The sequence below is a fragment of the Plectropomus leopardus genome, chromosome 20 (assembly GCF_026936395.1).
Source record: "Plectropomus leopardus strain MGB_pleo_1.0 chromosome 20, ASM2693639v1, whole genome shotgun sequence".
NCBI lineage: Eukaryota > Metazoa > Chordata > Actinopteri > Perciformes > Serranidae > Plectropomus > Plectropomus leopardus.
The window spans coordinates 9,958,393-9,972,271 of NC_142195.1; the positions used below are offsets into that span (position 1 = coordinate 9,958,393).

At 38.6% G+C, this 13,879-nt stretch overlaps 1 protein-coding gene across 1 annotated transcript; it reads left to right on the forward strand.

Annotated features, from left to right (window-relative positions):
- Nucleotides 1–7,990: 7,990 nt before the first annotated feature.
- On the forward strand, nucleotides 7,991–9,857 carry rxfp3 (relaxin family peptide receptor 3). The gene has a single exon (XM_042509879.2). The coding sequence runs from the start codon at nucleotides 8,373–8,375 to the stop codon at nucleotides 9,588–9,590; it is 1,218 nt and encodes a 405-aa protein (XP_042365813.1). The 5' UTR covers nucleotides 7,991–8,372; the 3' UTR covers nucleotides 9,591–9,857.
- The last annotated feature ends 4,022 nt before the right edge of the window (nucleotides 9,858–13,879 follow it).

Consider the following 13,879-nt stretch of genomic DNA (forward strand, 5'->3'; position numbering starts at 1 on the left):
GATTGTGCTCCCTTTCATGTGACTGTACTTTGGTTACAGTTTTATTGTGTTGTTGCGTTGCTATGGTGCTGTGTTATTAGCTGGACTCGCCAGTGTCTTGTCACAGGAGCCAACAAATTCCAGTGTGAGGGTGTGAACATAAAACAGTATCGTCCTGTGGCATAATGTGACTTAATCCAGCAGGCACAAGGGAATAATCTCGTATCTGACTCTGCCCTTGTTTCCAAGTTTCTTTCAAATGTCATTCTTTGAAAAAAAAAAAAAAAAAAAAAAAATATCAATGACATTTCTATCTGCACCTTATCCGGTCTATAAAGATTTAAATGTCTGAGGTCAATAGCATCACAAGGGACCGTGGATGAACTGGTGGAAAAGCGATGGTCATACACAGCATTTTAAGTAAGATAGTGTAATTTAAAGGAGTAGTTTGACATTTTGGGGAAGACAAGTGTCATTCTCGCTGAATGTCAGATATACCACTCTCATGTCTGCAGGCTGCTGATATGCTGGTTGTGTCTTCATATTCAGTGTGCTGACAGTAACAGAGGCACAAATCTTCTTATCTAACATTCAGCAAGAAAGAGAATACATTTCTTTTACAACATGTCAAACTTCCTTGTCATGTTTGTCTTGTAGAAGTGGCATCTGACGACCGCTTTATTTTTCAGGGTTAGTTCAGTGTTGTGCCACCAGCTGAATTTTTATGCCTCTGTGCCAGCAGCAGCTGTGGCAGGGCGAATTATGTTTTCGGGTTGTCCATCACGCTGTCAGTCTCATTCTCATGAATACAATATCTCAGGGATGCCTCGAGGAAATTTCACTCAAACATCCACTTGAGCTGTGATATAGTCACAAAAAAAGCATCCTGCCTTTTCCTAAATGTTGGAGAATTCACAAGGACTTCCAAAACAGACAACCACCGTGCTAAAAAAAACACCTGCTTACACTAGGCTCCGTAATTATGTGACTGCTGATGATGAAGCCTGTTTAGCCCTGGTATTAAAATGTGTTTTGATAATCTAATGACAAGTGGATAGCCAAGACCTCCCTAAGCATAAAAAAAAGACGATTTGACTGCAGCCTCAGACTGGATAAATTGATGAATTTAGAATGTGTTGGTCACAGGTCAAAGGCCATTTTGATCTCACACAACACATTTTTGTCTGTAACTCAGGTAAGCTCTTTACACAGAAAAGCCTAGTAGGATAAAATGTTAAAGTAATGACATTTGATATCGAAAAAAGTTAAAGGTATCTACTTCCTCTTTGGCGTTGTGGCTGGAAATGATTACGCAGGGCTGAAACGGGAGGGGGCCTTCGAAAACCCTGGAATGAAAAGTTTTGTTTTGTTTGCAGTTTTTTATTTGTAAGTAATTAGTGCCACAACTAAGTTAAAACTGGCTTAATACATCGGTATAAAGACTAAACTTTTTATTGAAAAATAGTGGAAGCTCTGTGAGGCCCCTCTCACCCCTTAAAGGTCCAAAATGGTTTAGTTCGCTCTGTCTAAAAACACAGCTAGAGTGGAGTAAGAGACTGTTTATGCTGCTGGAGCACCAGCGTACACTGTCATGTTTTCACCCCCCTGCCAAAAGAAATTTGGGTTCCAAAAAGAAAGAAAGAAAGATGTGGATCAAGAGAGGATAGTGGGGGGCCCACAGAGACTGCTTATGCACAGGGCCCAGAATTTTGGTGCTACGCCCCTGCCTCCTTCTTTTTCTTCTTTCTGGTCATCCAAGCTCATCAGTTTTGCTGATATTGAGCCTCAGGTGATTAGTCATTGCACCATTTGACAAAGCTCACTTCATTATTTGCAACTTTTATTCTTTTTAGATGCAGGGATCTGACTTATGTGAGCTTCAGTTATCGTGAATCGCTTGAAAAAGTAAGCTCATTTTTAAGTATACCCAGGTAGCAATGAAATGAAGTATGAGGAGAATGGATTAAAATGCACTGAAAACACTGCCAAGAAGCATTACTCACAACTTTATTAATCCGGTATAGGGATATTAGTCTCGCCTGCAAACACCAGTCTTAAGTTTTGTACCCAAGGACATCTATTCCCCGCTCTGTTTACAACAAACGTGTCAGGATCTTTGACCTAATTTCAGGTGGCCTGTGTGCCCGGCTGTCTTCAAAACAGTGACAGCTGAGGAATGCCGCCGGAGTTTCTATATGAGGGGTGTGTCAGCACGCTGATAAGAGAGACAGATACTAGCCAAACTGTAGTAGATGTTTGTTTTGGAGCGGACGTGCAGTAAAAAAATCTTTCATAAACTTGTTGTGTGATTATGAAAGTCCCGAAACGATTTTAGGATAGTGGATGTTAGACCTTGGATGAAGTGTGACTGTGACCGCAGGGTTCATTCAATACAGTTTTCACACTAAACGCTCACAGCTCCATCTGTTCTCTGGTATGTGCGCAAGCTGGTGGCTCCAGCAGCTGTGTTATGACTAACAAACAGTTTGGCAGGGAGATTCGGCACCGCTCTGGGTTCACTCGGGCGATATGCTCAATATGTTTTGTGTTAAATCAATTTGTTTTGTAGTTTGCATGAATAACACTGGAGGTCAGCAGAACACCTGTCTCAAGTTCCACAATACTGAACACAGACATTTGGACTTAATCAATGACAGAGTGTAACAAACTGTACAATGTGTGAATATAAAAGTACACACTGAAGGTACCTAAAAATTACTTGAGTATTTCCAATGTGTGCTACTTGATACTTCTACTCCACACAATTTAAGAGGGAAATACTGAACTTTTCACTCCACTTCACTTATTTCAGCTTTTGTTTCTACTAACTGTGCTGATTTAAGGGTTACAGAAACCTAAAATGAGCATATAAATTATGAAGCGTTTTTACACAGTAAATCAAACTGCCCAAAAGTAAGTAGTAAAAAATACAGTAGTAAATACAATACTTTGAATAAGATCCACCTCAACTAGATATGATATTATTGATTTGTTTATCAATTTTCTTCTCTTTTTCTTAATTTTTTAAATTTCATTTTTTATTATTTTATTATTATTATTTCTACAAATAACTCAGGATGAGTAACTGCTATACAAACAATAATTTTGTGGGTGAAATATTCCTTTAAAGTAATAATATTTAAACTGGTTCCCTAATGAGTACTTTTTTTAAAAAAAAATGTAAAATACTCAAAGTAAATGTCACTGTACGTTTTATTTGAGTAAAAGTTTGAATGCACGACTTGTACACGTAAGAGAGGGTTTTCACTCTGTGGTAATTTTTACTTTTGCTAACTGATCTGAATTACTTCTTCCACCATTGGGTTTTATTTTTAACATGCATTACTCTGATGGTCTGTTTTTTTTTTCTTTTCTTCTTTTTATTAAAAACTAGTTGCATGGCTGGAACTATAATTTGAATTCCATTAGCACACTTCTGTTGGTCAATTAGTGGCCAGGAAAATGAATCAAATCTGTTTTTGACAAAGGGATATTTTATTTAATTTTTTAGGAGTTGGTAAATAAAGTGCGGGCTGTGCAGCTATCACTCTCCCTCTCTAAATCCATCCACTTCATAACATCAGCCGTCACGATATCCTCCATAATATGGAGGACCAGGAAACCGTCAGAGGGATGGCACGTATTTGGAACAGATAGCAGATATTTTTTTCTCCTGTCAGTGATGATGCTGCGGAGCTTCACAGAGGATCTGAGATGTTGATTCCTGCAGAGGATTTGTGGTATATGAGCCTCAAATATAGGGTGAAGGAATATCACAGCGGTGACTCAGAATTTCATTTCTCTTGTTTAGTTTCCCAAATATAGAAACTGGATCAGGGGCTAAACACACCAGTACTGATGGAGTTCACGTCCTGCTGATGCCGCCTGTTTTATCAAACAAAACTGCAGCCTACAGTATGACGCGTGTATGACTCATCTCACATGTCACTTTGAGCTTAGATATTCTTTTATCTACTTATTTGATCTGCATCTGCAGAACCAAACGTCAGCTGACATACATATGTCATCTTTAAAATTGCAATACTAACTTTCCTTGTGTTGCTACAGTTATCAAGCAAAATTGTTATTTATAAGGTTTAAAGGGAAAGTTTGCTCACATTTTATCATAACATAAATGATTTCCTCATATTTGATGTGTCATAAATAGGTTTGCTGAAATGGAGTCTTGATCACAACGACTGTCAAATTTGAAGTTCTTTTAGGTTTGTTTTTTTAAATTAAGAAGGGAAATTCTCCTAAAAATACTTTCTCATGTCCTTTCCTAAAGTCTTTATACTCAGAGGTTTGCTGAAATTGTAAATGCAATCCTCTTCAGGATGATCTTGAATGTGACAATAGAAAGTCGGAGGTCATTTTACTCGTACTCCAAATTAAATTGAAAAGTTGGCAGCCCTGAAAGTTTGAAAGGTTGCTCATGGGGACAAACCCACAGAGAATTACCATTCATGGCCTTTAAGCTGCAGCAGACAGAAAGCATGTCTCTTTCCACCCTCCTTGCCCAGAACCAAACTGCAGACTGACAATATTAGCGGCCAGCTGGTGAACATAATGGAGCATTAAACAGAAACACAACTTAAAATTAACCCTTTGAAACCAGAGAAAATTGGCTTAATTTCTTTTAAAGTTACAAGTTACGAGTTACAAGAAAATTACCGGAAATTTTGAGGAAAAAAAAGAGGTAAAAACAAAAGCAAAGACAAATATATAGATAAAACAGTTGATAATAATAATAATAATAATAATAATCTGGAAAAATTCCCTATGTTTTTTATGATTATTAACTTTCAATAATTTCCCCTTCTCTCCCTTAAAAAAAACCCAAGTCATTTTCTTAATTTCTTGCAATTTGTGTTACATCTCTTGCCAAGTTGTTGATTTCCTTTTTAGCCATGTCTAAAAAAAATCTCAGAGGTTTAATTGAAATCCTATGAAAGGCCCATTGCTCCACAACATAGGCAGATCCTTTCAAATGCATACAAATACATTTAACCTAAATGTTGAGAAGAGTGATGCACTCCATTGAATATTTTTTCCCTGGCTCTGTTGAGATTGGAAAAACATGAGTAAGTAACCTGAACAGCAACATGTTTGCCAGGCCCTTGAGCCATTTGTAGCTCCTTGCAAGATTACTTTTCTGCTCCTAATTTGTCATGAGGAATACACCTTTGCAAGTCTTGTCCTGCACACCCATCACATCCAATGCTGATTTTATCCTCTTTTTAATTTTCTTTGTTTTTGTTTATTTCTGTTTTCTCAATATTCTACCCTACCTTTATTTCTTTCTACCTGTGCATTTCGTCTTTGTGTCACTTAATATAATCTTTTCTGTCTGTTTATATGCCTCTGCACTTGCCCTCATTTGTTCCGTTATCACTGCATTTGACAATAAAGTAAGTCAAAACAAAAGAACTGAACTGAATTCACTATCGATTAGCCATGCGAGAAGTGAAACTAGCAAAATTTGAGGCTTTTCTCTCATTTTTCTTTAAATAAAGTGTTTCAAAAAATATATATTTTTAAGACTTTAAACCTGTCTTCACAGTAGACACTTGTTGAAAATGACATTTTTATCTATTTACTCTGACATTCTTTTGTATTATATTTTTCTTGCAGTCATACATACTGGAGCTGATAGACCCCCACACTAAAGGAGAATCTTATTTGATTATTAACACCTGCATGTCTCACACTTAATAATCCCCAAATCTCCCTAAATTGAAACAACACCAAACTTTAAACAAAAAACAGTACTTACCATTAGCCTTAGCACAATATACTCAAAAAGAGGTTCATTAATCTCCCACATAACTCTTCAAAAAGTGAAAATTCTTCTACCAGAGCAGAAGTTGTGAGCTGCCTGCAGCTGCACAGGTAATTGGTCTCCTCACTCCATTGGCTGCTCCTTAACAAGCTAATTAAGCTGCACAGAGTCACTCCCTTACTATTCAGAGCAGCTATTTCACATTCAGTTCATGTAGCCAGAAGTGCACATAATTGATAACAACATGTTGATCTATGGCATTGGAGAAAATCATAGTCCCTGGAGATGTAATCATCTACCCCTCACTGTAACCTTGGCAAGATTCTTTATGCAGTATAAATGTAAATACACACGTATGATATATTAGGCCTCATGCAGCAATATTCTCATACATTTTCTTATTCTATTATATATTTTTTCTTTTAAGTTTATGAGAAAATATATGAGAAGTCAACTCTAGATGCACCAAGTGCTCTTCACCATCCAAATCTGCTCCCACCCAGGTGTGCTCAATGATGAATCCCACCTGATCACAAGTCCCATGTTTGCAAATGTAACACCCCCTGAACACCATATAAGTGCAAATTTTGCGCCATGTGTGAAGAGCCTGACACATGAACACAAAAAAAAAAGGTTGTAAGAGGAAGAACTTCTGCAGTAGTGGAACAGTAACAGGCCCACTGTTAAATAAAGGCAGAAAATTCAAAATGTAAAAATTAAATAACTAATAAATAACTAAAAGGGAAATTAGCAAATCCTCATATATATATATATATATATATATATATATATGTATGTATGTATGTATGTATGTATGTATATGTATATATATATAAGAACCATATAATTGTTTATTTCTGCATTTAACATAATTGGAAAATATTTTTTTTTAAATGTTGCCAATTAATTAAATAAAATATTTCCTTCTAAAGTGTAGTGGAGTAGAAGTGGAAAGTGGCATGAGATTAATATACTCAAGAAATGTAAAAGCTCCTCAAATTTGTACTCAGGCACAGTATATGAGTGAATGTACTCACTTCCACAGTGGGATGCGCAGTAACTGAAATAATAGTAATTGGCATTAAGTAGAAATTTATTTCTTTAGCCATGAAATTTAGTAATTCAGTCATTATAATTATTCTAAAATATTATCTAAATTGGATTAACATATATTCATAAATTTTTTGAATGTTGTTCCTAAAATGCAAAGTTATTTTTTTTTCTTGCGCTGGGCAACAATTTGTGGCCTGTGAAAACAAGATGTCTTTGTCTTATCTTGGTACGGCGGCTCATGACGAGTCATAAAATGTTCTCTTACTTAAGAGAATGGCAAAAATAAGAGAACATTGCTGAATCCCAGAAATCAGTGGGTACTAACAAAATAAGAAGAAATCATGGATATGAGCAAAAATAAGAGAAATTGCTGTTTCTTTTATGAGGGCCATTGATTCAGATATAGCCGGCTACTTGCATGCCTTATTGAGTATTGTTGAACTTTAATGCCTCCAATCCCAGCAGCATCCTCTAATTTCGCACAATCTAATTTACCGCACTCTTTTCACATCTCTTCTCCAACTCTCTGTGCTCACTTCCCCATGCTGTCTCATTATGTCTACATTTCATCCATCCTTCTGCTTTTAAGTTAATTCCACTCCATCCACCCTGTTTCATCTGTGCCATCTAGCCAGGTGAACTCTGATGAAACAGTGCTGACCCTCAGCCAAGGTAAGTGGAAGAAACAATAGGAAAGGAATCGAAAGTAATGGATTTGCTGAATTCACTGTGGAGGAAGCTTTTAGCATTTGACGGCAACTTTCACCTCCACAACAAATTGTTGGCCCTATGCATTAGCATTCTCTGCAGCGCCGCCTCCCTGGTGCTCCATGTCTTTCTTATGCAACTTTTCATTTTTTTTTACCATGTCTTTCTTGGAATTCAGATTTCCTTTTCTTAGGGAAAGATATGCCAAAGTAAACTGGTAAAGCAAGGTTTAGTCTTTCAACCAATTTATTTGTACAGTTTTAATTTGGGTTTAGCATTAATTATTCCAATAAACTGCAAAGAAAAGCAAACTTTTCACCCCAAGCTTTTTGGGGGCCCCTCTCCCATCGGGGCCCTGGGTAATCAGCACCACCAGTATGATTTTGTTTGCATTTAAAAAAGAATTCTCAAGAACATCAGAGGCGGTTTGTACTCCTACAAGATCATGTCGGTTTACATAGAAAAACGAATGCAAACATTATTTTTTTTAATATCTTATTCAAGAGCGTACTTTTTTCATGGTGGTCTCCACATGAAATGACGTCTTCTTGTTTTCCACATGGCATCTAATCAGAACCAACCCCCAGCGCCAGATTGCGCCTGAGCGCTGCGTCAGGGCGCTTTGTCACATTTGGAGAGCTGAGGCGCACTAAGAAAAACCTCAGAGCACGGCGAGCAAAAGTAGAGCTCACCTGTCAGGGATAAAGGGCAGTTATTTGGGTACATATCTGCACCGCTTCTCTTTATGTTCAGTGTATGTTTATGTATTTAAGGAGGCTGGCGCAAAGACCTGAAATCCGAGGATTTTGAAGCATGACATTAGGTAGCATCCTCACGGATTGAAGTTAATATGTCTGGAGAATTTATAGACACCAACTACGAAGCAGGAATAGTGTATTCTGTAAACTTCAGCCTCAGCTGTATTTTAAACACGACCAACCGCTCGGACGGTGACTTCTTCCCGCTCAACAGGACAGATTTTGTGGGAGATGGCGCTGCTGTTGTGAGGATTATCATCTCCATCATTTACTCGCTGGTGTGCGCACTGGGTCTTGTTGGCAACTTACTGGTCCTGTATCTTATGAAGTCGAAACAAGTGTGGAAAAAATCCTCCATCAACCTTTTTGTAACTAGTTTGGCGGTGACGGACTTCCAGTTTGTGCTGACTCTGCCGTTTTGGGCGGTGGAGAACGCGCTGGACTTCACGTGGCTTTTCGGCAAAGCGATGTGCAAAATCGTCTCCTATGTGACGGCTATGAACATGTACGCCAGCGTGTTTTTCCTGACTGCCATGAGCGTGGCGAGGTACTGCTCGCTCGCCTCTGCGCTCAAGGGCAGCCGGCGGCGGCCACACTGCTGCTCCTCCGCGCGCTGCATCACCGTTTTCATTTGGTTTGCCGCTGTCTCCGCCGCTCTGCCGCACGCAGTTTTCTCCACAACCGTCACTGTCTCCAACGAGGACTTGTGTCTTGTCAAATTCCCCGAATCCAACGGAACCGCGCAGTTATGGCTTGGGTTGTATCATTCCCAAAAAGTGCTGCTGGGGTTTGTGTTACCGCTTGGCATCATCTCCGCCTGCTACCTGCTCCTTTTGCGCTTCATCACATCCAAAAACATCAACACCTCCAGCGCAAAAAGACGCGCCAAGGTCACAAAGTCTGTCACCATCGTTGTGTTATCCTTTTTCCTCTGCTGGCTGCCCAACCAGGCGCTCACAGCCTGGGGCATCCTCATCAAACTCAACGTGGTTCACTTCAGCTATGAGTACTACACCACGCAGGTGTACGTCTTCCCCGTGTCCGTGTGCCTGGCGCACTCCAACAGCTGCTTGAACCCCATCCTGTACTGCCTGATGAGGCGGGAGTTCAGGAAAGCGCTGAAAAAACTCTTCTGGAGGATGACTTCACCGAAAATAAGGCCGATCACAGGAACCACAAAGCCGGGGAAGGACGAGCAAGGGCATGTGCTGGTCCCCGTCAGCGCGCCCGAGGAGCCCGATGTAGAGTTTTATCCTCCGGGGGCTGTGATGTACCATGACCAGCGAGACCTGCCGCAAAACAGCACGTAGTCTAAACTGCCGAAAGGACTTAATCGTCTTAGATCGTTATTGATATGAATTTATGTTAAGTGCCCCGTCAGTTAGTTGGATGTGCATTATAAAGCAAGCGAGAAAAGGACAGATATGGTCATATATGACCCACTGGCATGTTACTGCACATGCATCTGTGAAATGGGCTCTGGAATTTCTCTTGTGATATTATGAAGGCAGATAAACAGTATTTTGAATGTGCTAAAATGTCCAAAAATGTATTTTAATGTGCAAGTAAAGTGCATCTAACAGGTGAGACACTTGTTGCTCTTTGTTCTTTCTTTGTTGTTTTGTGGTGGTTGCCAACGCGGATTGACAATGTCCAGTGAGCTACACACAGATTTGAAACCTAGAAAAATTTGCTTGATTTCTTTCAAAAACATTTAACCATAACCCTCCAAACACAGAAAGCCCAAATACCCCCCCCCAAAAAAACAACAACAAACAACAACAAAAACAAAAAAATGGGAAAGTGAAAAAAAAAAACCAATGAAATAACCTGAACTGAAGAGTTTAAAAATGATAATCTTCATAATAATTTCAAATATTGTTCTCCACAAACTTTCCACTAGCTTAAAAAAAAGGTTTCTTGCCAAGTTGCTCATTGCCTTTTATTCCCATGTTTTTGAAAGAAATCAAACCAGTTTGCTCAGAGTTCAAAGGGTTAAATAGCTTGTGAAAGGCCTCTGAATGCAGCACAAGTAAAATGATGTCAGTCCGGGTTTCAAAGGGTTAAATATAATGTGAAAAGAGAACACTGGTGTCTGACAATGTGTCTGATGCACATAAAGAGGGCTTAATGGGTTACATGATTGCATTTGTATGAATTCACTCATAATTAATGAAGGAACCTCTTAGAATTAATGAAAAGTTTTTCAAGGGGATAAACTCAAACAACCCATTATTATATTTAAGTTCTTTACTTTCTAATAACCTCATGAAAAATTCAGAGGAACTTGCCATTAAAACGACCTTCAAAGTCTCTTATTGTTCCTGACATTTACTATTAAGGCACCCAAAATGTACTTTAAATGTCAAGTTGAGTGCAACTGCAAGTAATTTTCAATATATATATTTAAAGGAGCATTGTGTAAGATTTAGGGAGCTTTAGTGGTGTATAACAGTGATGATTGCAGATTTCAAACAACCTGGTTAGAATTCTTTCAGTGTTCATTGTTCAGGAGGTTTTCACTGAGAGACGTCTCCTCCTCTACAAAACCAACAAACCTGCTGATACCAACCAGTAAAAACAGTGCATAAAGCAGTTTTACGTTATAAATCAGTCAGTACATTTACATGATAGAAAAAACTCTAATGATTGTGTTAGTCTGACTAAAACAGGACTTCGAAAATACACGTAAACATGTTAGACTGACTGAAATCGTACTACGTCGAATTTCTCAAAGTCGGTCTGGCAAACCTAGATAATGCGGTTGGGGGTCCAATAACTGTTTCATGTATGCGCCTCAATACCTGAACTGGCCAAGGCGTTCTGCGCATGCTCCACAGTCCCAGCGCCAGGCTTAGATGCGAGAAATAAAAGAAGGAAAAGGGAGGAAAACAAAACAAGAAGGTAGAAAAAAAGGGTAGGATACCTATGTAATGTACAGTGCCGAAAAGTTATCAATGTTTCACCATTCGACATGCAACCCTTTTGCCACTTGCTAACTTGTTTGGTATGTGACGTAGTAGATCAACCGGATGAAGATCCAATAGTAACTTGCTGAAAGGGGGCATATCGCCACCCACTGTGGAGGAGTTGGACATGATACTGTTAATATATCGATACTCTCTGGTGTTTGTGTACTGGGACAAGGACAGTAGTAATAGCCTAACTGGGCTATAACCAAAGCTTGGCTGTGTTTTCCAAGTGTTTTCCAATGCTGTTTGGCATATTGGAAACGGCCGGCTCGCCCAGCACCTGTTTTTTGGATCTGGACATTCAGGAGATTTTTACTGTGAGCCGAATTATCTACAGAGGTCTCTTTCCCTCCAAATCAAACAGACCAACTGATTAAAACCAGTAAAAACACTGAATGAAGTAGTTTCATGCTAAAAATCTCTGTTTTTCCAACACTGTTTGGCACTTTGGAAACTGGTGGCTCGCACAGCATCTGCTAATGTGAGCTCCTTTTTTTCTCTGATAACTTAAGATCCAGATGTTCAGGAGGTTTTAAACATGAGATGAATCGTCCACAGATGTTTCTTACTCTTGAAAACAGACCCAATGATTTAAACCGGCAAAAATAAAACACTAAATAAAGAAGTTTCACTTTACAAGGAATAGTTTTTGATGCAGATGGGCTTCTAACTGTGTTAATGCGAAGGCCATATCCTGAGCCAGTGTTTGGTTCGTCCATTAAGGGCTACTGTAGAAACATGGCTGGTGAACATGGTGAGTTCTGCAGGTGAGGACCAGCCCTAAACGGCTCATTCTAATTCTAATCTTAATTTAATTTCAGAAAGCACCTACTCAGTGAATGTGGCCAAGTACAAGTACAATTTAACAGCAGTTAAATGTCAGAGACGGATACCTGTTTGACAGCAAGTCAGATATAAACGCATTTTAACTTACAGATTTGATAGAAAATGCAGGATTCCATTATACTTTGGATTCAGTGTAATTTCACAAATATCCAATGCTACTCATCTGTTTGAATTCCCTGCAATCCTTTATTCTCCTGCTGTTTCTAAGTATTTGATTTCCCATAAGCTGATGTGTGTGTATGTGTCTGACAGAGAGGGGGTTGCAGGAGTCCAGCAAATCCACTCTTAAAAATCAACACCCCGAGATAAACATTGCATTTAATCTTTTAATTTAGTAGTGGAAAACGAAGGGACTCATTTTCTGCACACACTGACATGCTGTCATTACAAATAAATGACTAATTGCACCAGGCCTTGGGCATTTAATTAGATGTTTGAATCCGTCGCCCACAGTTTGTGCACACACATGCACGTTTGTACACACACACACACACACACACACACACACACACACACACGCACACACACACGCAGAATTTCTTCTGTTTTCCCCTTTGAGGGGAAGAAAAGTGACCTGAATCTAAATCACGTTGAGAAATTAGAGCGTAACAGCGATGAGCTTGCATCTCCACTGATCTCCCAGGGTACTGAAGAAAAGCTTTCGATGTTTTTGGTGATGTCTAAGAAACCTATTTTCAAAGATATTTAGATAAATGGTTTTTGTTATGCACTAAAAATTATTATTATTATTTTTTAAAATCAATAGAAACAGATGTCTGAAAGTGCCTCATTCAAAGTTCTAAACACCTACAACCTAAAAAAAACCTCAAGAAAGATGTATGTAGAAATGTACATAGATGCTTTAACACTTACATATTACACCTATACCAATTTATCATTATTATTATTATCATCATATAAAAAAAATAATAAGGAGAAGGATCGTTTGCATATTTTTGCTATGATTTTGTAAAAACACTTGCATTGCTGACAGAGAATAATGAAGCCCATTACTACCCACTCTTTTCCTTTCTTTCTTTCTTTTGCAAAGTATTTCCTGCCAGTAGCTAAACAAACCACCTCAACTTTAAAGCCTCCCTCCAGACATGTTTTGAGACGCATAAAAAATACTCTGCTGTGAATAGTAATTTGTTTCCGATGTTTCCACCCAAAAAAAGATGAATTACTTAGTCAAAACTTCTTGGAAATGCATACTCTTTCTCCCACATCAAAGAAAAGAAAATCTATTGCATGAAGATGCAAATGTTTCTCATTTTCAGTATTGGAAGAAGTGCTCAGGTCTAAGTTCTGCTTTTAAAATGTTAGTTGGGTAAAAGTATGCAGTAATATGATCAGAAAATGTAGCTAAACAATCATAGAACGTTAATCGGTTTGTGGAAACGCTGAAGAGACATTTCACTCTCAAATCAAAAATACATATTTTTCCTCTTACCTGTAGTGCTGTTTATCAATCTAGATAATTTTGGTGTGGGTTGCATGTTGAGTGTTGGAGGTATCAGCTGTAGAGATGTCTGCCTTCTCTCCAAAATAATGGAACTAGATGGCGCTTAACTCAAAATGCTCAAAATGCCAAGAATACATCTGAAAAACTCAACAGTAATGTCTCTTTCAATAAATTACAACTCAAGATAATACACAGACCTCGTTGCTGTCTGTTTCATACAGGAACTATTTTCTCTCTACCGAACTACATCCGCCAATCATATCACTGCGCAGAAGGAAGCGTGCATCTACTCATGGACGATAGGCTCGTGCTCATG